The sequence below is a fragment of the Numida meleagris genome, chromosome 1 (genome assembly GCF_002078875.1).
Source record: "Numida meleagris isolate 19003 breed g44 Domestic line chromosome 1, NumMel1.0, whole genome shotgun sequence".
NCBI lineage: Eukaryota > Metazoa > Chordata > Aves > Galliformes > Numididae > Numida > Numida meleagris.
Window position 1 is genome coordinate 192,846,254 of NC_034409.1, and position 25,721 is coordinate 192,871,974.

Sequence of the window (25,721 nt, forward strand, 5' to 3'; positions counted from 1 at the left end):
TCAGTCCAAGTGGCCGTGCACTGCCAATGCCCTCTGCTTAGCCAGATGTTACTTCGGGGGGTCTCAGAGGGGGCTGGGGCAGCCTGATGTTTCTCCTCTTCGTGTGCTGGTGCTGGAAGAAATGTCACCATCCTGCTTTGCAGGCAGGGAGAAATCAGCAGGAGGTAAAGCCAGGTAACATGGGTCCAGGCAGGAGCACTGTAGGTGGCCATGTCCTCTTCTCAGGCTTTTTCCATAATGTTGCGCATCCGCCCTTTTGCTCCAGCTCCATTCATTAGAGGGAGAGCTCTGATTTGAGACGGAGAGGATGAAATAGGGCACAAGTTAATTAAATGCCCAAGGAAGAAGAGGTGACAGGGAAAATTCCCCTCTTTGATCCCATAAGGATCAAAGGATGAGAGGTGATGGCTTCACATTGCACCAGGGGAGGGTCAGGTTGGGTGTTAGGGAAAATTCCTTCTCCAAAGAGCAGTCAGGCACTGGCACTGTCCAGGGAGGGGGGGGTCACCATCCCTGGGGGGTGTTCCGGACCCATAGGGATGTGGCACTGAGGGACGTGGGCAGTGGGCACGGTGGGGTGGGCTGGGGTTGGGCTTGGGGATCATGGAGGGATTTTCCAGCCTTCATGGTTCTAAACAGCAGCAGCGGAAGGGAAGGTTGCTCAGCTAAAGCGGATGGATTGAGCAGAAAGCAAAGGTGCCCATTTCTCGAGGGCTGTAAGAACAGCTCTATCTGAGCGAGTCTATGGCCAGCAGAAGCCCAGCCCTGGTTAAAGCCACAGAGGATGCCCAGACAACAGGAAGGTCAGAGCCCAGCAGTGCCACTTCGCACTGTCCCCATGCTCCCAGCAACCTGCAGTGTGTCCCCACTGAGTCAGGAGCAGCAGCTCGAACTTGGAGAACCAAGTGAAGACAAAACCAAGTTGGAGGCAGTGATGTGCTAGCTCAAAATGGCACTTGAAACTCGTGAGACCAGCACGTCCTGAGCCGGTGCCTTGGGCACAAAAGGAAAGGAAAGAGCCCTTTTACAAAGTGGGGGTGGGCAGTTAGAAAAGAAGGACTCTCAGCGCTGGTTTCATGTTAGAACTGAATTCGCAGGAGCAGGGTGTCCCCTTCCAGCAGAGCCAGCAGCTGTGGGCAGAGCTGGCCCTACCTTCCAGAACAGACAATTACACCACGTTCATTAGCACAGCCCCGTGCAGCAGTGGGGGCTTGTTTGGAACAGCTCGCTCTTTCTTCCGCTCAAGGCAATTGGTGTGCGGCAGAGCTGTGCTTTGATATAAAACTTGATAAGCGAGCACACAGCTGTGGGAAAGCCCTGAGATCTGACCTCCCCCGGGTGACTGCTCCCAGCACCAGGGCTTCCCTTCCCATCCCACACAGCCCTGGGGGTCCTTTTGCTAGCAGGAAGCAGCGCCAAATGGATTTTAATAGGGGTGAGGAGAAGGGCTGCTGAGCAGCCAGGCTTGTCTTGCCACCCCGAGTGCTTGCAAAGCCCATGGAGCAGGGCACGTATGTCTGGCTGTCCCCACCGTGAGCTGTGACAGTCAGCCACCAGTGACAGACCACTTCTGTGGCTCACGGTGCACCCGCAGCCAACAGGTTAAGCCCTCGCTTGTTACTAAAAAGAGCACGTGAACTTTACAGCCACGCGTGCTATTTCTGGAGCGCTTTGCATCTCCGGGGAGGACGGCTGGGGGGACCTCCACAGCCAGGAGCTGGGGATGCAGCACCGGAGCCATTGGCTGGAAGGAGCACCAGGGCATGGGTTGGTCTGCTCGGTGAGTAGGTCTGGAGATGGTGCAGGCGGCCTCAGCTCCTCACACACACGCACAAGATCTTAAACTGCAAGGATCTGCTTATCCCGCCTGGGGGTCCCGCGCAGGGACCACGGCGATCAGCGCGGCTCTGGGTTTGGACTGTTTCCTCCCCACAGAAAGCATGGCTGCAATGACGTCAACAATTGCTGTAACACGAACTTAGCCACGCACCGCCACAACGCCGAAGCAGCCCATTGGTTTTGCCCAAGTTTATTTCTAGAAATCTGTACAAAAATGGGAACTCGGTAAGATAACAGTCGATCAGATATGACAGGTGACCATTTGTCGGAGGCGAGGTCCCAGGAATGTGAAGTACCGTCCGCTCGCGAGGAAGAAAGGCACATTTCAGAGCTTGGAACACAGCGGCAGCGTTGAGAAGGCAGAACGGACATGCAAGTAGTGCAATGTTTCAGCTTTACACACAAACACGCTGTACTCCGAAGAAATCTCACTACAAGCAGCATTAGCATCCATGTAAACATCAGAGGAACACTTTAAAATCCACTCACTTCAGATCCTATGCGTGAGAAGGCTACTCCTTTACATTCACTGGACAGAACATTTAAAAGCCGTCTTTGGGCAGAAGTGACTCCTAGCTCTCCCCAAATGCTCTGAGGTTCCAAACCACCAGCAGCCCCACGGCATTTACCCCGACCGGCTTCCCCATGGCTCCGCAGTGCTCGGCCACGCCATTGCACCACCCCACTGCTCCTGGAGCTTGTCCCTGGAGCCCTGTGGCTATGCAGGAGTCCCATTCCTCCTGCGGTATGCCACTGTGCAAGCAGCACTCGGGACAGGCCTGCTCCTAAAGTGACATTCCAAATACAAGTGGTGAAGTGCCAGCCACCAAAGCATCCCACACGGTGTGGACCGAGGCCCCCCCGGGCTCTCACGTCCTTGGGATTCTTGCACCTCACCCCTGGGGTTCTGGCAACCAGCTGGAGCTTGCGGAGGGGCTTTCCCAAAGCAGAAAAGCTCCCGTGCTGTGTGAGCGTGACTCAGCACGGCTCTTGTGCAACACGCCGGGAATACTGCGTTCGTGACCCAAGCACCGCGCTGCTTGCTGGCTGGAAACCAGACAGATGCTGCTTTCCCCCCAGACCCAAGAGATGCTGCTCTCCCCCCAAAACAGCTTGCACAGTAGATGCAGGAACGCTTCTAATCCATCTCTGGCAATCCAGCAGCATTATACAGCAGATGACAAAGGCAATCATTTCCCCCATCCGAATCCTCACAGCAATGGGGAGTTGTGCTCTTCTGGATAGAAAGAGGTTTGTCATGGGATTTATCCAAAGTAAAGCTTTTCTTTTTTATATCAGTTTTTACACGTGGTCTAGCAATACTTGAAACGCTTCCTTTAAAAAGACACAGACACCCACACATGCTTTCAAATACACGATGACAATTTGGATTCCCGGAGAAGATGTGCTGATCTGAGAGAAGGAGCTGCTGATGAGCCGGTCCCTTCAGTTGACTTCCAAGACCTCCGTCTCTGGCAAACCAAACCTGCTTTTGTACTTGTCAAAGAGTTTGATCAGGGAGTCCACGTACAGGCTGTGGTAGAAGTCCACTTCCTTCTGAGATGGGTTATCGATTTTTGGAATGGTGATGGGCTCGCCCACTGATTGAAAAAGGAGAAAGGAAAGATCCACACGTTAGGATGAATGCTTCCATGGAGATCCGTCCTCTTGTGCTACCGATGTCAGCTCAGCACGGCCACGCTGGCACAGCACAGCTTGCTGCTGTGGAGGGGCTCACAGCATTACCCTCTGCTCTACAGCCCCCCACAATTCACAGAACCAGGAGCCAAAGCTGCAGCCCTCGTACGCTCCCCTATGGACAGCGGGGAAGAAACACCTTTTTATCTCTACAAGTCTCGTGGCTTTGGCATGGAAGACTCAAAGGCACATTTTAGGGTTGGCTTTAAGACTCAGTTATGAGACTGCATCATGTTGCCAGTCCTAGGAACGTGGCAGGGCAGGCTGCATCTGATTTGGGCTGTCTGGAACCAGGGAAGGGAGCAGCCACAGAATTTTGTCCAAGATGAGCTCATTTCATAGAATCATAGAATCATGGAATGGCCTGGGTTGAACAGGACCTCAGAGATCATTGAGTTTCAACCCCCCTGCTGAGTGCAGGGTCGCCAACCACCAGCCCAGGCTGCCCAGAGCCATGTCCAGCCTGGCCTTGAATTTGGTAGAGTGGCCAGGAGCAGAGTATGACAGGGGTCTTGCAGACCCTGGAAGCTATGGTAGCTCACTCTCGGCTGAGCTGGAAGGTTTCATATGGAAGGAAAATGGACTTGTATAGTCAAGACCCCACAACCAAGCTAGAGCAAGGGTATGGCACGGATTCAGTTACGCTGCTACCAAGAGAAGCACATGGTATATTTATCCAAAGACCTTACCGACAGTGGTGATGGGCTTGGAGTACGGCAGCAAGCCCCACGTGTTCGATGAGAAGAGCCCGCGGCCATGGAAGATACATGGAGCAAAGCCTATGTGCTTCTGAAACTTCTTCTGAACCCATCTTCCCCAGGATCCCTCCTCAAAGATCACCTGCTTGTACACTTCATTCTCCCCAAAAGAGTAGACAGGAACCAGGTCGGCGCTAGAAAGACAGAGAGGTGTTGGCCCCCGCATGCCCCAGGCTGCAGCCGATACCGCAGCCCCACGGCCGCTGGGTGCTTGTCAGGCTGCACAGCTGGGGATGCTATCGGCCTGAGTTCTGTTTGCAACACAGAGCCAGTTTCACAAATCCCTTCCGGTGCTGACATGTCAAAGTCTGGCTGACGAGCTATGCAGCAGTCATTGAGATATGCCTAGAAGCAAGAACAGAACTGTCCTGGCCATGGGCATGGGAAGCACTAGCCAGCCAGGTATGGAATGTACTCCCTGTGTAATCTCCTTCCTGATCACTGCGTGCACATCCCGCTATCCCAGGCAGCTTCCTACTCCCACCCCTTGCTCAGAGACAGGATAGGGCAACGTGCCTGAGGCTTTGGGCACAGAGCCGTGCAGCACAGCAGGGCTGCAGGAAGGAGAACCCACTCAGGGCACGTGCTGTGTTGGGATGGCCGCCCCTTGCACGCACTAATGGGGCTGCTCTGTCCTCCGTGCCATCTCTTACCCGTGCTGGAGGGCCAGTTTCACAAATCCCTTCCGGTTTTTCAGCGTCACCGAGTTCTTCCCGGGGGTGCAGTTGAGGGATTCTGCTGCTCCTCCCACCACGATGACGATGGCATTGCCGCTGCCGTTCTTGGACAAGATGTAGTCGATGCTGTCACGGTTTACGGGACATATACCTGCAACAGTCAGCGGAGAGACAAGGGTCACGCCGCAGCCCAAACCCTGCCTGGATGGCCCCGTGGGCACCAGCAGCACCTGTGGTGGGAAGCTCGTGCCTGAACTGCAAACTGAGCTGCAATCCCAACGACCCCATGGTCATGGAGATGGGCTGGGTGCATCGTCAGGTTCCCCGTTCTTTGGCTGCGCTGTTAACTGAACTGAGCAGCACTAGATTTGGTCCTGGACAAACTGCACCACCAGCAGCTCTCAGAAAGTTGTAGGAGCTGGCTTATCCCCGGGGTGGAAGCAAAGCAGCTGTGTTATTTTGATGGCTACAAGGCTGAAGGTTTCTCAGAAGAGCACAAGGTAAAATAAGCCATCCTGTGAGGATGGTCAAATCACAGGAGGAACAACTGAGAAACCTTCCTGAGATGGATCCATCCTGGATTAATTTGAGAAGGAACTCACTTTTCTGAGATCACTTCCCAAGGTCTTGCACGGCCAACACGATCCCCTGCCCTCTTAGTGAGGAAGAGGCACAGGGGGCCCAGCTGGGTCTGTGATCCAGGGGCAGTGCCTGGGGAGCTGCTCCCCACTGCTGGGGACAGGGCTGTACTACCAGCCACTGCACTGCAGCACACCCGAAAGAGCTCCAGCCACCCAAAAGAGAGGGACCCTGAGACCTCTGCTCTATTGCTCTAAAACTGCTAAGTGTGATCTTCTACCCCTGAAATTCATCATTTTATCCTGCACTTATTGTCAGAGGATGCTCCTGCCTCACATGTTTGACCAGGGAGAAACAAAATCACATCATTTACATTCCCCTCCGCTCAGTGTGAGCTATGCTGAGTGCACTCCAAGTGCTTCCCCCGCAGCACAGAGGATTCGGGGAACTACCAGCACGTCCCAAGTGGCACTGATGTCTTTGCAGTGACACCCCCCCAGGTTTGGTACTGAACCATAGGGTGTCCCGGGTTGGAAGGGACCCATAAGGATCAAAGAGTCCAACTCCTGGCTCCAGACAGGAGCACCCAAAAATCAGACCGTAACACGGTACAGGATGAGTAAAGACAAGCAGCGCCTTTCAGAAAGGTAATTTTCCCCAAGAGATCACACCTACCATCTTCCTTAAACCCAGCAGGAACAGAGGGAGCAGGATTTCACACCGTTCTGGGCAGGGCACACACCTCCTCCACACCACGTCCCCGTAGGCTTCCTTTCCCTCACCAAATTAAGGCAGTAGCACAGAGAACAGCCAGACCCAGACAAGGCACAGCCAGATGCTGCTGCCTCACTCCTCCCAGCCATGAGCTAAGCCTCGGCCGGAAGGCTGCATTAAGAGACTTGTTCCAAAAGACAGTTGTTGGTGGCAAGTGGTATTGTTTATGTATTAATTGCTCCAGGAGCAGCAAACAGATGACTTTGCCATTCGGTTCACGGCCTTTCAAACTGTGCTCCCTCGTCTCTTTGTAACTCCTGAGCATCCTTACTCTGAAAGGGAAGCTCAGGCCAAGCAGAAGCCTTTCCTGGAGGTAATGGATGCGATATCCTCTGCCCAGCCACAGCTTACGAACCCTTCATCTCTGAAACAGTGGCATCCATGAAAAACACCAAGCCTAAAAGGCACCAGGCCTATTAATTCAGCAAGTCCGGGGGCTGGACTTGATGATCTGTGGAGTGCAGAGAAGCAGCAGCCTGCACTGGTCCCATTTACTCGCTGTTTCCTCCTGGCAGCTCCGTGAGAGCAATGTTGCTGTGGTGGCACTGCAGTTTTCTGCCACAATTTCTCCCTCGAATCACAGAACGGTTTGGGGTTGGAAGGGAACCGAAAGGCTGTCCAGATCCAACCCCCTGCCACCTGCAGGGACATCTGGAGGAGACGCAGACCTCTGGGGGGCTGAGCCAGGAGAAGCACGGGGCTCTTGCACTTACCGCCAGACATTAAATAGTCCCTCAGGATGGGCATCCTGAAGTTCCCGGCCAGGGTTGCGAGGTACGGCCGGATCCCCGGGAATTTCTGGCTGACTCCTGTGGCCTCTGTGCTGAAGTTGCAGAAGGCCCCCAAGCCCATGATGCCGTGCGGATGGTAACCGAAAATGTAGTTCCTGGTGGTCAGCAGGTTGTGGGTTTTCACCAGCTGGGGAAGAAAGAGCGAGTAGTTAAAAAAAAAACAAAAGAAACGAGCATCAGGAAGCCCCCAGTACAACCCCGCTGCTTTTGTTTCCCTTCCCCCCAGGAGCAGCACGAGGATGGGCTGCTCCGGATTTCGGCTTACACTGAGGGCTGCAACTTAAGACTGCAGTCTGTGAGACAGCGGAAGCAGAACAAACAGGCTGATCTCCATCAGCAGGGCAGACAGCCGGGCAGGAGCGGAGGCAGCCTGCAGCATCCTGCGCCCTCTGTTCTTCCACCCCTCCCAAAGGTGTTCTTGTCAGCCTGCAGCTCAAACCAACCGAGTTCCTGGCCGCGCTCTAACCGCAGCTACGCCTCCCTCCCAGCCCCCTCGGCGCGTTAGCAGCTCACGCCCCGCTACAGAACGAAAGATCAGCGTCCCATCCTGTAGCACAGGAAGCTTTGCTTAACGTCTGAGGTCTGCTTCCACACCGCGGGCACCCCGAAGCGTCCTTAGCCACGCACAGTGCAACCCATGCCTTCGTCCCACTAATGCCGGCGGATTTGGGGTTTGTTTTGCACTACAAGCAACAGCAGCATCCTGTGCATCACAGCGTCTTCCTGCGGCTGCGTGCAAGCAGTCTAAGCATGCAGCCGGACTGCTGCATCGCCCTGCACCCTAAAGCCCAGAGAAACAAGTTGCTAACCCCCTTTCCTCCGCTAATACAGGAGTAGGGATCCATTTTGTTCTTTTCAGGTTGCATTTATGACTGTTTTTGCAGCTCTCAGACTGGGGCAAGCACCCAGACGACCCGGCTGCACCTCCAGTACCACGAGCTGACCAGCTGCACTGCAGCCCCCAGATGGGGCATGCACAGGTCCCGCCGTGTCAGCTCCCACTGGGACAGGCGCAGCTTTCTGCGATCTCACATCGCTGTCTTGGCCAAGAAGCCCTTTGGCAGCAGCCAAGTCCGTGCTGCTGAATCATGGAGCTGAAGTCCAATTGCAACACGCTGGTCCAGTGCCCAGAAATCGGATTCCTTCCTTGCGCTGCCGCACTTGCACTATTTCAGACCACAGCTGCAGCACGACATGACATGGCAGTGGCTGAACGAGCTGACCCCCCCCCCCCCCATGCTTTCCCCTAGCTCGGAGGTCGCCTGGGGCGCTTGTGGTTGTAGCAGCAGCTCCACAGAGCCCCGTGGTCTGTGTCACACCAATCCATCCTTTATCCCCTTTCCCTTTTTGCCTAATTAGCAGATGACTTCCCTCTGGCTTGACCAGTTTGGGCTCCAAGACTGAAAGAGCAGAAGGAAAGAAAGCAGTGATGCAGCAAGTGACACCCTCCATCCTCAATTTGTGCTCAGTGGTAGGAGAGACTCAGGATCCAGCAGCCAGGCACACAGCTTTGGTTAGACCAGTGCAGAGCCTCGTCTTCTCCAAAGCTCTTGTTCACAAGGCAGAGGCTGCGAGGAGGAGAGCCCGTCCTCTGCCAGCACCGAGCTCTGTGGCTTTAAGAGGAAGCTGCCCGCAGCACGGGGGTTGCACTTGTCCCTCTGGAGCACGAGCTGAGCTTGGCCAAGCTGGGGTTGGCTCCCACCCCACCACGCTGTGCTGCTGCTGCCAGCCCTGGGCAGCACTCAGCTCCGGCCCCTCAGCCACGTGAAGGATGTACCCTCCCCATGCAGAGCCCTTCGCTCCCATACCCTGCGTGCACCCAGCCAGCCCACAGCCCAGCAGCCCGACTCCTTCCAAGAGGCGTAGGGTTACACTCCTCCTGGCAAGGGTACCTGAGTAGGGCTGGGATGGGACGGGAGGCACGCAGGGAGCCAGCTCGTCCGTGATAAGGACAAGGGAAATATCTGCTGGTCAGATAGGCTTTTCCTCAGCAGTTTGCCCCACGCAGGATTGCTGCTGCCCTCCACAGGTTGTCCCTTGCCTGGTGGGTTGGGGAGCATGTCTTATGGCCAACCCACGGCAGAATGCACCTTCCTCCTGCCCACGGAATCCAAGCACCCAAGCACCACCAGGCATCAACTGTATATGGCTGTGCAGCATCTGCAAGCTGTTCTTACCATGGAGTCATGAAGGCTGGAAAAGACCAGTAAGATCATCCAGTCCAACCCCACCCCACCGTGCCCACTGCCCACATCCCCACAGCTCTGGAACACCCCCAGGGATGGTGACCCCCTGACTCCCTGAGCAGTGCCAGTGCCCAACCGCTCTTTGGAGAAGAAATTGTTCCTAGTAGATTACATCTGCCTTCAAAAAAGCCTCTTAAAGTCTACTCCAGCCCCACTCAGCCCCAGTTCCCCACAGCCTCAGTGCTCCCATGGTGAGACAAAGGCAGCGCATCCCTGCTGCATCCCACCCAGTTGATGGCAGCGCTGGGACTGCAGCTGGACCTTCACCCTGCTCTGCTAACACAGCTGAACCAGCCCGGGACAGAGCACATCTCCCCAGGAGCAAAGGTCCATCCGTCCGCTCCACCGTTAACACAGGCAAATTTCCTTAAACAGATCCAGGCCTGCCCACTGAAGCAGTAAAGTAAGGGCAATCAAGGTTAAGAAAAAACACCCTATTGTTAAATATATTGGAGTGCCAAATACGTTCGGAGAACGGCAGCGCCAGTTTTATTTGTGGGAACAGGAAAAGTCAGTGACACATGCAAGTGTGGAGAAAGAGCTGGCAGACACGCTGCTGCTCAGCACCAGGAGCAAAGAGCAGAGTGAAGGGGAGAGGTTGGGTGCTGCTCCTCCTGCACCCTGCCCGCCTGCAAAGCCGAGCAGAGATCACTGGAGCATGCAGGAAGCAGAAAATCAGAGCTGCTCTGACGGGATCTGCATATAAGCTTGCAGAAGGACGGGATGATTGTGGTTAGCTGCACCGCATCCAGCTGCACTGCAGAAGTTACTCAGCTACCCAGCAATGCAGATGGGCGCTGTGACCTCTCCAGGCTCTCCATACCAGCAACGTGCTACACCCCACCTGGAGAGCTAAAGCCTCCAGCTCCATGCAGTAGGCCATCACAACAACCACATCGAATCAGAGAATCATAGCATTGCTCAGGTTGGAAAAGACCTTAAAGATCATCGAGTCCAACCGCAACCCAACCATACTGCCCTAACTCTAAACCACCCGGCAAAGGCTGTTCCAGGAAGCCAGCCAAGCCGCCGAGTGCAAGACCAGTGCTGCAAATACATCCCTATCTTGCAACCAGCCCCAGCCTCCAGGTCACGGAGCTGCCACATGACAGTGGTTCACGGAGCTGCCACATGACAGTGGTTCATGGAGCTGCCAGGACCTGCCTGCCCCACCAGCACCCAACCCATTCACGCACATGGAACCATGCCCACGTCTCCCCCGGCACTTCAGCACAGGGATTTAGCTCCTGCAAGCTTCCTCCTTAGCTTAAAGCATGATTTGCAAGGCCAGCCGCTGAGCGGCAGACAAAGTGAAGCTTCTCGTGCCCTATCACAGCTTATTATGGTCAGAGCAGCTGCGTGAAGCCCCAGTGAACGTGGGCAAGCTCTTGCAAACTCAGGCCATTTCCAAACCTACCTGGTACTATAAAACATGGCCTGGGTACAGCCACATACCCATCTGACAGCCTCATGGTGTTTCAGGATGGGAGACACTGTTGACACAGGTGGGGACCAACCCCAATCCTCAGAAAGAGACACCAGAGCCTGCTTCCCAAGAGGCTGCTCCAAAAATCCACTCACAGAGGGTTGCAGCACACCTAGCCCTAAGCCACAGCACACAGAGGTGTCACATTGACGCTGGAGACGTTTCAGATTCCCACCTGCACCCTCAGGGCTGAGCTCAGGGCAGCCTGGCAGCAGCACGGCTTGGCTGTTCCCATAGCCAGCAAGGATGGGATGCCGAGGCCTCGCTCTGCATGCAGGGCTCGCTGCTGCAGCTGCCGCCCACTGGGTGCTGGTTCCCTGCTCCTGGGAGCTGGCCCTCGCTGGGGGGGATGAGCTGCAGGGCCGCTTCCTATTTGTCCCCTGGAAGATGGGTTACACCTGAGCTTGTGGTCCCCTGCCCGCAGCACGCAGTTGGCACCGCATTCCCACACCACATCTGCCTCTGGAGCAGCCTCTCTCCTAATGGGAGAGGGATAAGTAGGTTATCCAAGGAACCCCTGTGCCCTTCACAAGCTTGAACACAAGCTGTTCAGGTGGGTGGTACCACTCCCTACAACCAATTATAGGGACGCTTCATCCTGTAGGAGCAGTCCCATAATTGCAGACATGCACCTCCAGCACCTCCCAGCCCCACAACCCTGGCAGCAAGCATGCAGTTTCCCCACAGCAGATGCAAGAGCTACCCCACAGCTCTCACCTCTCAAGTTCTGCCCTCTGCATTACGCTTAGCAGCGCGTTCTGGGAGCTTGCACAACTCTACCCCCATAGCGACAAAAGAATTGCAGCCTTGTGAGCAAGCATGTGTTTATCTCACAGCAGAAGTTCAGTTTATCTGCCCCATCTCAGTTCTAAACACATTTCAGCAACCCAGCTGTGTGCTCAGACGAGGAGATGTGCCATTACTGGTGGCCCCTTCGAATCAAATCCCCAGGACAAAACAGCTCTCTTGAACCTTCAGCTATACCAAGGAGGCAGGCCTTGCTGCAATACTGGGCAATGCATTTAAGCCCCATCTCCTACATCACAGCATGCTCAAAAGAGCAACTCCATGACTACAAGACCTGAGTTGGCCATCATTGGCAGCCTGGGCAGTTGGAATATTTTCCATGCACGCCTAAATCGCCAAGAATTACCCAGCAGCAGCAGCAAGGTTTGCTCACCAGCAGCACGTTCCTTCATCTGGGAGTTCAGGTGGCTTTGGGAGGGAGGAATCCAGCCCGTGCTGCTTTGGTTTCCCATGGAACTGCATCCTCTGCCTCCTGAGGTGGGACTGCCGGAGCTGGGTGGTGCATTAACAAGCCATGCCACGGTGCCTCCCTTTTGCTCAGCCTGAACGAGCACTTGCCAACAGCCTGATGTCACTGTCCTTCCACCTGCGTGCCTTTCCAAAGAGCACCCAGCTCCCTCCTGGCTCCATTCACCCTCTGCTCACTCCCAAGCCCTTTGGGTAACACTGCACCTCCAGAGCAGCCCCACAGCCTGGCCTCTGTCTGCAGCACGCCTCAGCTACCAGGGGAAGAGCACAAGCAGAGAACAGGAGCAGTTCCCACTGCCCCAAAGCAGACGGATATTGGAGCTAATGCCAGTGCTCCCAGTGAAGCATGGCGCATGGCGTTCCCAGTTATCCATCCCCGTTATATTGCTGTCAAACAGGAATAACTGGAAAACAGACCAGAACAGAGGGAGATTTACGAGCAGGGAGCAGAAATGGAGCCAGGCACAAAGCAAGACCGCTGCAGCACAGGAGAGAAGCGGGAGGGATGAGCAGGGAGCCCGGCTGCTACAAGTCTGGTGGTTAAAGCATCAGAAGCATCCCTGCAAATCGTACTGCCACGAGCTATTCATGGCTGATCTCACCAGCACGGCTGCTGCAAGCAGCTCCACTGCAACGTCCTGCTTGCAGGTCAATGCCACGGACGGAACCGCATGCCCAAAGTCATCCCCACTGAGGATATTACCACTAAGTCTAAACCAGTAAGTCCCAGTGCACAGAGTTAAGCCGTTACTCACTCTTATTGGAAAATAATCCCTGAAGTACCTCCATATAGCCCAGTTTCTCACCCACTGGGATCTTCTTCCGCCTAAAGAGAAAAAGCCGTGTTATTAAAGCCATTTCCAGGCAGGTGCTCCCCAGGAATCCTATGGGGCTGCAGACAGGAGCCGATCCCACCAGAGAAACCAACAAGGGCATCCCTTCCAGGGAGTGCGGCACCTGCATCGCTCACTGCAAATCAGTGCTTGGGGCTGCAAGGTACTTCAACGAGCAGGGTAAGGCTAGTTGGAAAATTCAGGGCAGGATCAGCCGTGGGATGCTGTTGGAGCTGGGTATGGGATGATTCAAGCTAGAACCTATTCCGGGTTAACTTCTGAGGAAGGCAGAAATCCTGGATGATTTCAGCAGCCCCGAAGCCGCAGTGGAAGTGCTAACCTGGCCCTGAGAAGAGCTGCCAGAGCTCACTGCCATTGCCATAGTGGGTCTCAGAGCTGGTTTCTGCAGGGTCTCCTCTGAAATAAAGTTTCCTCCTGTATTTGCAGCAATACAGACCCCGTGGCAGAGCCACATCTGTGCAAAAGCTGCAGAGGACAGCAGGCTACTGAATCTCAGTGTAGAGATTTCCAGTACACGGTTAGGCTCTAAACCTCCTACATCCATTGCCACAAACCAGCAACAGCATAACTGGGGCTGCATTACCAACAGGAGCCTGTAACCGCTGCTTACTCTGGGGGCTGACCTCTGTGCATTTGTCAGAGCAGTGCTTTCAGAAGGAGCCGAGCCCCACGATGAAGCGAAGGCACCCATCACAAGGAAGGGCAGCGCTGTCCAAACGGGCAGGCAAGGACACAGACATCAGGGGGCAAGTCGGCGTTCTTTACCTTTCTTTGGTGTGTTCCAGTCGAACACCAGCCAGGCTAAATACAGAGCAGCGATCGCCCAGCAATCTGTGCACAGGATGTACATGAGGATCAGAGTGCAAGCGATACCTGCGTGCATTGAAGAAGGAAACAAGGAGGTGTCAGGCCGTGGTCTGCAGAGGGCGTTCCTGCTTGCACTAAGAGCCCCTTGCCTTCTGACCCTTCCATGCCAAAGTCTCAGGCTCAACCTGATGTCATTAATCCTTGATCAGATTGGATTTACCCCCAAAAAATCACGATCTGGGACTGAGACAGCTTCCCCCGAAGCAGGTACCTGCTGTAATAGCGGGATGGCTGCTTCACCAGCTGCGTGCCGGAGCTCCAGCAACACCAGGAGCTCTTTGTGGCCGTGCACTATCCCCAGGCACGCAGCCGTGCTGCTGGTTACCAGTCCTGACACCGGCCATCCCACAACGCTGTGCTGTTCTCACACTTAAGCTGGGAAGGAGCAGCCAGGCTCGCTGCACCCACTGCAGTCAGCAGGTTCTGCACCTGGATCATTGCTAATCCTGCTGAGGAGAGCCCGGGTCTGCACTGCAGCAGTGCCTGGAGAGCAGCACTCCCTGCTGCCCTGCTGCCCTGAGGCAGAAGCTTCCTTCCCAAGCCGAGCCAGGAGGGAGGCACTACCATTGCATCGGCTGCATCAGTCCCAAGCTGCTCCTGTGACATCTATTCAGCGGGCTTGGCCAATGAGTCAGGGAAGAGATCTGAAATTGCTTTAGCCTTGCTTGGGTGGCAGACAGCATCATGGATGAGAGCTAACCACCAGCAGTCTCCCCACAGCTCCCGTGGTTTTCCCAGAGCCGGGTAAAGTCATTCTTGCCAACAAACGAACCTGAGGGTGCTCTACACCAACCCTGTCCTGCAGCAGCGTGCATCCCATACCAATGCTTATGTAAAATTCACGTCGTATGCACTAACATTGTTCAAGAACTGAAAAGCTGAAAAGCCTTGCTCCGGGCTGAAGGGCGTTAACTTACCCATGACGAGGAAAGTGAGGACCCATTGCAGCACGGAGATGATCTGCAGTTGTTTTTCTACTTTGGATTTAGACAGCCAGAACAAGTCCTGCAGAGCAGAAAGGATGCTCGATCCCGTGCCTAAGGACAACACAAAGCAAATCACATTGCGTGCCGCTGGAATGGGCTCAAAGATCGTGGAGCTCCAACTCCCACTATGGGCTGGGTACTCCCTGCTCGGGCTGCCCAGGCCCACCCAGGCCTCAGGCACCTCCAGACTTTTACTTTTCGAGGGGAGCAGCACTAACACACGGCCTGGCTTCCAACTGCCAGCTCCTGAGAGCAGCACCTGGCACCGGGGCAGCCCAGTGAGATAGAGATCAGCCGCCGCAGACCGCAGGCGGGCACATGCCGGGCTGTGCTCTGAACTATTGCTCACCCACCCATTGCACAGTGCTGCGTGTTCCAGCCCTGCACCACACACCAAGCTCCGGGGCAGCCTGGGCTGACCACGCAACCCGGGCACCCACAGCGCCGCAGCAAGGGAAACGATGCTGCTTTCCTACAGCGCGGAGGAGGAGGAGGTGAAAGCCACTTGCAGAGTTTCCAGCCATTCCAGTCAAAAAGCAGAACCCAAAGACTCGATTTCCACGAGGAGCCACCCGCTGGGCTTTGCTGCCATGCTCAAAGACCTCCAGCAAGCAGCACCCGCACCTAGGTTTTCCCCCGTGTCTCTTCATTACGTTTACTATCTGTAATTGCTGGCTAAAATGCAAATCAAGCTGCTGGCCCGGGAGCAGATGAGGAGGTGTGCTGACATGCTTCCCTTTCTTTTTAAGGATCGGCCTGTTATTAGAAGGGATGCGATGCTGCTAAGCAGCTATTATGCTGGATGGGTTCAGCCCTGGCTAACAACACACGCTGCTGCTGGAGGTGGATAGCACAGCAAGAGCTCACGCCGGAGGAATGTGAAGGAGATGAGCCTCTGAAATTTTGGTATTTTCTTCAGAGCAAGGTTCACTAATGCGTGCTTGAAACACGCAAAGCTTCTCTGCCATGTTTGCTGACCGCTGCCCTCGCTGGCAGCAGGATTAACGCACTGCGGTTCTGCAGCTCCCCTTCACTGGCACCCGGCCTGAAGCCTCACAGGGTCCCCAGAACTGAGCTGCACACCGTCCTGAGCATCTTCTGCTTGTAAAGGACCCCAGCAGGTGGGGGGTCCCTCCTACATGGGAGACGGCAGCCCAAATGAGAGCCAGCCCCGGCAGGGAAGGGCGCTGGTGAGTTACGCTGCCATCGGGCGCTCACTTCAGACAGCACAGCACCTAAGCAGGAAGGCTCAATTCCCGCAGCAGTTCACGTTGGGCCACAAATCCCCAAATCTGGGAGCGTGACAAGCTCCACCCCATTTCCATAGCGAGCTATCAGTGCTGCAGAGGGGCAACAGCCAGCGGCAGCGTGCTCCTGGAGCTGCAACAGAGGTGGCCCCAGGAGGGTCATTTACAGCAGCACATGTGGATGGGCCTCCTAGATGGCAGCTTACAGCACGCTGTCAGCAGTAGGGATACGGTCAGGGACACCGCTGTGTTCTCAGAATCAGCCCAGAGTGCCAGGGTTGGCTTGTGATCCATCGCAGGAGCACAGCCCCACCTCGTTCACCCTTCAGGCACCCGCAATTACAATGCTGAAACATCCACGGATCAAGGAACTCAACACTGCAGGCCCAGATCAGATAAATCCATCCTCTTCCCCGGAGCAAAAAACTGCTTCGCCCTTGGATTAGATGCTCAGCAAACAGCAAGCGTTGCCAGCCCTGCAGACAGGCGCCAAGTTGCACAACCTGAGCCATCCCACAGAGCACCAACCCGTGGGGAAAGTACTTGGTGCTCCACAACACAAGGTTACTGGCGATGCAGAGCAGAAGAGTTTTGATAAGCTATCAGAAATGTGGTTTTGGGGTTATCCTGCTGTGCCTGAGTCCAACGCTTGGGTTCAGCTCTTTAGAAGAAACTCCCATCCTCCCCAGGGCTCACCTACAGACCTACACCCAGCAATGCTCACCTCTTAAAGACCCAGAGGAAAAAATAACAGAACACCTCAAGTTGGCAGGGACCTACAGGGGTCACCAAGCCCATACCCTGGCCCATCACAGCACCTCCAAACCCCCACCCTACATCAGAGCGGTGTCTCAGTGCTCCCTGAGCTCCAGCAGCTTGGGGCCATGCCCACCACCCTCTGGGGCACAGCCTTCCCCTCATCCCCCCAGCCCTCCCATACTGTAGGGCCATGAGGAGCTGTAGGGCCATCATAAAGAGCTGTAGGTCCATCATGAGGAGCTGTAGGGCCATCATGAGGGGATGTAGGGCCATCATGAGGGGATGTAGGGCCATCATGAGGGGATGTAGGGCCGCCATGAGCCTCCTCCCTGCCTCCTCTGCTCTGGGCTGAACAACCCAAGGGACCTGAGCTACTTCTCACACCTTTACCCTTCCAGACCCTTCCCGATCCCTGCAGCCCTCCTCTGGATGCCCCTTAATAGCTTCAGCCCTATGGCCAGGTTTGTAAGGCCTATCAGACGTACCCACGATGATGGTTGAGGAGGACAGACTCCGTACACCCCAGCCTCTGCCATCCATTTGCATCAGTCTTTTCCCAAAGGAAGATGTTTAATTGTGCAGAAGCACGGACCCCCCATTTTCTGCTGCTGACAGTTGCCTACATGCTGGCCACTCTGTTCACCCCAGAGTGTTTTCCAGTGTCCTTATGGCCACCGGTTCCAGAACTGAACAGCCTGGCTGTTTGGGGTCATACCCATAGCAACCCACTCCTGTGCATAGAGATTCCGATGAATTCCCTGGTCTTACGTGAGACACTGAGCCCCTTAACTCATTTCATAGCTATCAAGTTGGATATTAAGCACATTTCTTCCCGCAGAGAGTGGTCTGCCACAGGCTGCCCAGGGAGTGGGGGGGGGGGGTGTCACCATCCCTGGGGGTGTTCAGGAACCGTGGGGATGTGGCACTGAGGGACGTGGGCAGTGGGCACGGTGGGGTGGGCTGGGGGTCCTGGAGGTCTTCTCCAACCTTAACGGTTCCGTGATTCCTTGGAGGGCTGATAGGAGATGAAGCCATATGTGGCTCAGAAGGATTCTACTTGGCGACTTGGCCATAAAAGCGACTTCTCCAGGGGGGACCTTGCTGCTGCTGAGCGACGCAGCCACCCGCCTCCTCCCAGGGAGGCTCAGTGATGGCAGCTCAACATCTCCAAGCTTTGTGGCTTCACACACTTCATTCCAGCAGCCAGAGCTGAGCGCAGGAGATGGCACCAAGGAGCTCCTGGAGCTCCTGAAGAGTTTGAGGAGGCAGCTGACTCCCACCTGCAATAGGGTCGCAGCTGGGAACAGCACCTGGTGTTCTTCCAGCACTGTTTGTTTCAGGTTTATCTGGGTTTACTGTGGTTTATCTAGGCAGGGAGGCAGCCCCAAAGGCTCCAGGAGAAGAAATAAACAGGACGTCATGCTTGGGCACCAGAAAGCTGAGTCTACAGCACGTAAATAGCAGCCAAATAAATGAGCCGTGAGGAAGTACAAATGTTACAGATAGTTACAAGCTGGAAGCTTGCTAAAGCCAGGCTTTAACTAGTGCATTCACAAGACAATTAACATATTAACTGTCTGCCAAGAACTACGCTTCACCGCGCAGCTTCCTTAGATGAAAACTCAAGCTGATGTAGATGAAGGATGCGGTGCCGGTTGGTGGGCACGGTGATGCTGGGTCCACAGCTGGACTGGAGGATGACCTTAGAGGTCCCTCGAGCTGCTCCAAGCCCAGGCTGGCTGAGATGCCCCTTCTGCACGTCCAGCCCTGATGGTTCTCTGCCACTACCACCACCACCATTTGCTGCACAGGGACAGACTGGCAGTGTGGGGTGCAGTCATCCTGCCCCGTATGCAGCTGTACAGCGGTTTGCTGATGCCCTGGGAGACTCCTTAATAATCCTGCATGAGCTGCAGTCAGTCATGCTTCTGACTGGAGGTCAACAGCATAAGGGAGCCGGGATTCCATGCAGTAGATAAATGCATTTGTTATGATACATGTCCCGCCGTGGATCTGCGCTTGCTCGCAGTGCTGGACGTGGCTTTCAGTCTCAAGTCACAGCTGTAATGGGGTGAGGGTAGGTCACTGGGGGGGGAAACCAGCTGCCCTACACAGCCAACACAGCGGCATGTGTTAGGTTCTCCAGACTTAACGGCTGCAGGAGAGAGGGGGGATCCTCCTGCTGCACCCCAGCGTGCCTGGGGGGGGAAGGAATGGAGGGCCCCTCCACAGCAGAATGAGGTCTGCCAGACCCCAGGTGCATGGTAGGAGCAACTCTGAGGTACAGCAGAGCAGAACTGCCTTCCCCACCCCAGTGTTCTACACCATGGTTCCATACTGCTAAAGTTCAGTCCCAGCTGAAGCTCTTAGCCGCAGTTCAGCCAAAGCGGAGGAGCAAAGGAACTTCTGCAAGATGAAATGGGATAAGGAAGGAAACTACAAAGCAGGATGACCTCTAATGCTTTGACACCAGCATCCTCCCTGCTGCTGTGCCAGAGAAGCAAGGCAGCACCTCAGCAGCTTATGGCCAAAGTGGGTCAGGTCAAGATAAGACAACAATCCCTCATTGAATCTTTCAGGTTGGAAAAGCCCTCCAAGATCCTCCAGCACCCCCCAACCCACCCCACATGCCCAGTGCCCATGTCCCTCAGTACCACATAGAATCCTACAATGGTTTGGATTGGAAGAGACCCCAAGGATCATGGAGTTCCAACCCCCCTGCTGCACTCAGGGCTACAACCTCCAGATCTGGCATTAGGCCAGGCTCCATCCAACCTGGCCTTGAACACCTCCAGGGATGGAGCATCCACAGCCTCTCTGGGCAGCCTGCTCCAGCACCTCACCGCTCTGTCTGTAAAGAACTTCCCCCTAAACCTTCCCTCCTTGAGCTTAAAACCATTCCCTCTTGTCCTATCACTGCCTACCCTTGTAGTCCCCTTTTCAATACTGGAAGGCTGCAGTGAGGTCTCCTCCACATCCCCACGGTTCGGGGTCTGAGAACATTCCTCTGCACACATACACACGGGATGGATAGGCGGGGAGATGCCATCACCCAGGGTTTTATTGTGCTGTTCTGTTTGTTTTGTTGTTGGCTGGGGGGAGGGGCTGCCTTCCCCTGTTTTGTTTTAAGGAAGGCTCACCTGGCTGCCACACTCAGCCACATCCAGCCAGGTGGGGACAGATCAGTGGTGTCCGTCATGGGGCAAGGCCAGGGCTGGAGCAGCAGGAGGGCTGGAGCCCGAGGGCAGCAGGGTCCTTCCGAATCCCACACCACACAGGCAAGACACTTGGGACAGACAGTCTGGGAAGCAGGGCATGCCAACTGAACTGTGTACCCCAGGCACTGGAGAGACACGACCAAGCAGCACTGGAGCTCCCATGCACGGAGCGCTGCACCGCTTCGCCTCGGCCCTTCTTTGAGCTGCAGGATCCCACCTGAAATCCCCAAGCCAGCTCTGGCAGGAGCCTGCTGCTCACCTCGAGCAGGTTTTCAAAGCAGCCCTGTGTTGTATTGCCAGGTGACAGAACTGCATGACTGCTGCAGGACGCTGCGTCTGCCAGGGCAATGCCTCCGATCTCCAGCCGTGTGCAGCACGCAAAAACAGGTAAAGCCACCCAAATATCACTGCAGGACCCCCGTGAGCCGCCTCAGAGCAAAACTGGCCCAAGGAGAGTAAAGAGCTTTCCGCCACTAAGCAGGATTATCTAGAGATGAGGCCAATCACTGTCCCTCACCCACACTCCATTTCGAATTATGCACGTGTCCTAGATCCATCGCTAACATGCCAGCAGCAACGGGGCGGCCGCTGAGGCCTGGGGTCAGCCCTACATATTTTATAGGTCTCCTGAATGATTTATTCTCGGCGCTTGGCTCGCAGCTAACTCCTGGTTTAACAGCTCGCGTGCTCTTAATTCGAGTGACCCATCCGATCTCCAAACATCGCTTGGCCTCTGCTCGTTGCATTCAAGCTGCCTTAAGGGCTGGAGCTGGGCATGGGGGGCACGGGCAGATCTGTGTGGGGTCAGCTGTGAGCTGGCTGGGAAGGGAGATCTGCCGGCCCCACCGCACGCACCCGCGGGCACCGCATCCTTGGCGGAGATTTACGCACGGATCTGGGCAGAAGCGAGAGCGCAGGGGTTAATTCACCAGGTTCAGCTCCTCTTAGCTCTGCTAATGAGTCACTTAATCAACAAGCCAAGCCACTTCCCATCTTTTCAGCCCAGGAGGAATTATCAGCCTGCTCTTTTGGGGGCAGGAAGCCTTCGGCAGCACAGGCGCAGCCACTGCTCCAGGCCCTTCCCAAGGAAGGCACGGGGTCAGCGTCCTGCGGGTGCACTCCTCCGCAGAGGGCTCCGTTTGCAAGACCACCCGACACATCCGCAACAGCAGCAGCGGGGCTGCAAGCCTCCACCATGCAACTGCTCGGGAGCATTGCATGCCCTCCTGCGAGACGCCTGGAGCTGCGGGCTCTGCTTCCTACACATCTCCTGCAAGCTCCCTCCAGCATCTCCACCCGCCCCGCAGCAGGAAGCGGTGGCGGCTGCACGGTGTCACTGCGGTCACCCAACTTGCTCTGCTCGCCCAGGAAGTCCCTTGGCAAGGCGCAGGGCTGCAGAAGCAAACGCTGGCTTGCACTTTGCGACGCAAACCTGGGTTTCGAATCGAGAGGAGCCTTCCACTCCCCCGCTGTAAAGCAATAAGAAACAGCCACATATTGTTTTTTTTTTTTTTTTTTTTTTTCTCTTAGGCGTTTAACCTGTTGCTGTAAAGGGTGGGGAATACGGCATCGCAGAGCCGAGCCGAACCCACAGCCGCAAGCTGAATTCTGTCGGCACGCTGATAACGCTTCCTACCCCCAGAAAGGGGGGAGGGGGGAAAAACCCCCAAAATAAACGAGAAAAAGCTCATTTTTAAGCCAACGCCACACGCCCACGTTTGCCACCGCGACGCACCAGACCCGCCTGCGGCAGGAAAGCTCTCAGCTCGCTGCGAAGCGAAACCCTGCGCGGAAAGCTGCGGCTCCGCACCCCGAAAAACGCTGCGGCAAAGCCCCGCCGCCGCCCCGCGCTTTCCCCGTCCTCTCCTCCTCTTCCCCACGCGGGACGAAGATGCGGGCGCACGCTTCAGACCGCAACTGAAGCCCCGCGGGGCCGCCCCGCCCCGCCCCCCCGGGCGCAGCATCCCCCGGCCCCGCCGCCCCCCGTACCTCGCAGCACCCCCGAGTACGCGGCGATGATGGTTTTCATGGCGGAGGGGATGCGGGGGCCCGGCCCGGCCAAGCCCGCGGGATGCAGGGATGGGGGCTCGGGGTGAGGGGTCACGGCTGTACGGCCCCGGTGCTGTGGGTGTGCGAGGCGGGCGGCGAGAGCGCGTCCCTATATAGCCCAGGAGGAGGAGGAGGAAGAGGAGGAGGAGGAGGAGGAGGAGGGCGAGGGCGGGGAGAGGCGGGGCGGCACTCCCGGTCCCTCCGCCCCAGCGGGGGCTCTTGGTCCTGGCCGTGCCGTTTGCATCACGGGGTGCCCCACGCCCGAGGTTTGCAGGGTGCGGGGGGAAATCCCTGTTAGCAAAGTGCTGGGTAGGATATCGCGCTTCCCTTCTCGCCCCAGCGCCCTCCCCGCTCGGCTCCGTGCTGGCTCTCGGTGCCCCAGCAGGACTGGGGAGGTCTGGGTCCCTGGAAGCTGCATGAAACTAACACAAAGGAGAAAATCCGAGGAATGCGATTCCCTTCCTGGCTTCGTTCAGCGGGAGCCAGACCGCAGGTTTGCCCGAACCACCCACAAAACCTCATAGAATCACAGAACCTCTCAGGTTGGAAAAGAGCCCTGGGATCATCCAGCCCAACCGTGCACCTCCTGCCAGCACTGCCCACTGACCCCAGTGTCCCTCAGCACCGCGTTCGTCCTCAATTTTTTTCTCCTCACGAGAGTTTCAGAGAGTTCCTGTAGCACTAGAACCATCCCGGTGTCATTCAGCTTTGCCTCAAGGTTTGAGCACGGCTGAGCTGGCCAAGAGGTTTCTGTACATCTCTGCAGATGGGGACGGGTTGGTCTGTCCCAGCTCCCGGACATCAACTCAAATTCTTTACACTAGGGTCACGCCTGGCCCTGCTGTTGGAGGGGGAGCAGGAGCAGGCTGTTGACCTGCCTCAGTCCCATCTTGTCTGCAGAGAAGTGCTTTGAGATCCTACAAGGAAAACCTATTGAAAACAGTGAGCATCTGGGGCCTCCCTGTACCAGTGACAGCCACCTAACACCTCAGAAATACTTTAACTTTGGCCTGGCTTTTGGGGTGGGAATGGGGCCGTGCCTTGCTGAGGCAGCAGCTTGCCGTGTTGCTGCTGCAACACAGCCACTTTTGCCGTCCCAAAGAAACAAATCCACCAGTGTTTCGCAAAAAGTCGCCCTTTTTGGCCAGCTCTCAGCTGGGGAGAGCTCGAATTGCAGATCCGGAGGTGAAAGAGTTTTGTATTTTTCTTTTTTTCAGTCCCCTCTTTCGGAGCCGAGCTGGCACCAGGGCTCCCATTGGGCCACTGAGCGCCTCCCAGCAGTTGGAGCAGCCTGGAGAAACCCGTATAAAAATGGAAAATTACGAGAGCCTGTCTGAAGAAAGGGGTCTTGCCCAACAGCTCTTGGATAAGAGCTCCAAAGGAGAGCCCAGAATAGAAATAATTACCACTGAAATACCGCTGAGCGAAAGGGGGACGACCTCTGCACGTCCATGTCTTCTGTTGGCTTGGAGTCCCCCCCGAGCAAAGCAGGGGCCGTGGTGCTTTTCCTATCGTAACCAAGATAAAAGCAGGCAGAAATCCAGGCTGCGGGGTGGTGGTAGCGCGGGGCAGTGGGTAAGGGTTGGTTTGCTGCTGGTGTGCTGAGACCACTGTCTGTCATGAAGGTGAGGGGTGGTCCGCAACGTTCTCCTGATGGACACCCACCCTGCTGCACAGCTGGGGTACAGAGGTTATGGATCCCGATAGCTGCCTTGCTCCGTATCCATACCCACGTATCCACATCCCAATGGGGCCACGACAGAGGAAAGCTCACAAATACACCTCAATGAAGGGCAATGACAAAACCCTCAGTGCTCAGAGCAGCGGGACTCACGGGAACACCATCCCTACCAGCAGGCTGGGCAGCAGCCCGGTGCGTGACTTGCAGGTGCACATTTCAACACCGCCGTCCTTGGGAGGAAGGAGAAGTCGAGCCTGGATCCATGGGGACACAGCCGAGCCCTGGGACGGCGGCTGCCTCCCCGCCACCTGCAGGCTCTCGTCTCACCGCTATGAACCCCGTGACTTTATTTCCCCACTCCCCTTGAGGTCAGGGAAAATCAGAAAGCCATCCTGAAGGATGAGAAGCGTCTTGGCTCCGTTCCCCACAGGGATAAGTTTTCCCACCGGGAAGACGCGCACCGCGGCGCTCGTTCAAAGGTTGTTTTTGCAAATGCCCGTGGTTTGTTTTGCTCGGTGCTTACATTCCTCCCTTGGCAGAGCAGGCAGGCGACCCTGTCTGCCATTAACCCGCGTGTCTGGCAAGATTGCTCTTCAACAATAACATCCTATCAAATACCCTGCTTCTCCTGCACCTGAAAAACACGGGCTGCGTACCAAGTAACACGGGCAGCTCCATGCACAAAGCAACGATTCACAATACCCTTGGATTCCTTTATTCCTGCTTCTGCTTAGCAGCACCTGAACCTCACAGCAAAGCAGCAATGCACCCTTTTGCAGTCACATTTGTAATGCACGTTGGTTTAGGGTTATGCCTATGGAAAAGTTTTGAGGGTGCTAGTTGTTTTTCTCTCCCCAGTTCTATCTGGGGGCTTGGGAAGGGGATGCAAGGTGTGGAGTGGGTCTCGGTGCTTGGAGCCAGGTGCTGCTGCACACTGCTGCAGCATTGTTACTATGGGCTTATGGAGCAGAAAATGTCCTATTTTCAAAGCCTAGCGAGGTTCAGAGTTCAGTCCTCATCCAAAGGCCACATGCTTGGGTGTATGTGTGACACTGCCTGTATTTGGCACGTGCTCAAGTTGGGCTTCTCTATCTTAGTAATTTTCCTTCTCTGACTTGCAGTGTAGAGTCATTTCCCTGGCTGTGGCAGCCCTCTGCTCACAGATTTTTAAATTCTCTCTTTCCAGACACTCTTATTTCTAATTTCTTCTTTCTCACTCCCAGGGTGGTGGGCACGGCCCCGAGCTGCCAGAGCTCAGGGAGCACTGGGACACAGCTCTGCCACGGGGTCGGGGTCTGGGTGTGCTGTGTGGGGCTGGGGTTGGGCTCAGTGATCGCTGTGGGTCCCTTCCAACTCAGGGTATTCTCTGGTTCTGTGGTTAAACACGGAGGGTTTATAGCTGCCAGGGTTTCCCCATTGATCTGCCTCCCTTTCCCCTTCACAGGCTTCAACCACAGCATCTGAAAAAGACCTCAGGTTCACTTCTGAGACCACTACCATGGCTCAGGCACCACGATCATGTCCAGCCTGGTCTGTATTTTTTCTGATGTCTACAGTGCAGTGGGTTTGGGTTGGGAATAAGGGGCTTCCCCAGGTCTTGTTGCAGAATTTCAGGAGTGGTGCATGGAAAGGGAAAGCCTGGTGTTGAGCAGGGCTTTGTTGTACGTATGGACTAGATGTGCAGCCAAATCATAGAATTATTAATGTTGGAAAAGATCCCCAAGCCCAACCCATCCCCACCATCCCCTCTAAACCCTGTCCCTAAATAGGATCATAGAGTCATTAAGTTTCATAACAAGGATGTAGTGGGATTAAGGTTGGAAAAGACTTCTAAGATCCCCAACCCCAGCCCACCCCACCGTGCCCTCTGACCATGCCCCTCAGTGCCACATACCCATGGGTCTGAGCACCCCCAGGGACGGTGACCCCCCCTCCCC

The 25,721-nt window shown here is 55.7% G+C and overlaps 1 protein-coding gene and 1 long non-coding RNA gene across 4 annotated transcripts; one reads left to right on the plus strand and one right to left on the minus strand.

Moving 5' to 3' along the window:
• Positions 2,014-22,225, minus strand: DGAT2 (diacylglycerol O-acyltransferase 2). 2 transcript variants are annotated; one of them, XM_021384091.1, is made up of 8 exons: positions 22,044-22,225; positions 14,762-14,881; positions 13,743-13,850; positions 12,879-12,949; positions 7,039-7,243; positions 4,949-5,123; positions 4,227-4,429; positions 2,014-3,440 (listed from the first exon to the last, which is right to left on the minus strand). In XM_021384091.1, the coding sequence occupies exons 1-8, from the start codon at positions 22,081-22,083 to the stop codon at positions 3,286-3,288; spliced, it is 1,077 nt and encodes a 358-aa protein (XP_021239766.1). In that variant the 5' UTR covers positions 22,084-22,225; the 3' UTR covers positions 2,014-3,285. The 2 variants fall into 2 exon arrangements, with proteins under 2 accessions (XP_021239766.1, XP_021239765.1); XM_021384090.1 differs by lacking the exon at positions 22,044-22,225 and adding an exon at positions 17,322-17,501.
• Positions 17,552-22,021, plus strand: LOC110392122. 2 transcript variants are annotated; one of them, XR_002434223.1, is made up of 3 exons: positions 17,552-17,604; positions 20,355-20,441; positions 21,585-22,021. It is a non-coding gene; the product is annotated as an uncharacterized LOC110392122 (long non-coding RNA). The 2 variants fall into 2 exon arrangements; XR_002434224.1 differs by lacking the exon at positions 21,585-22,021 and adding an exon at positions 21,056-21,576.

Coding starts and splice junctions, on each gene's coding strand:
- DGAT2 (XM_021384090.1), bottom strand. CDS start 17,382: ATGCAAATGGATGGCAGAGGCTGGGGTGTACGGAGTCTGTCCTCCTCA. Junction 7,244..12,878: donor GGGATTATTTTCCAATAAGA/GTGAGTAACGGC, acceptor TTTCTTCCCCAG/CTGGTGAAAACCCACAACCT. Junction 5,124..7,038: donor GGACTATTTAATGTCTGGCG/GTAAGTGCAAGA, acceptor TGACTGTTGCAG/GTATATGTCCCGTAAACCGT.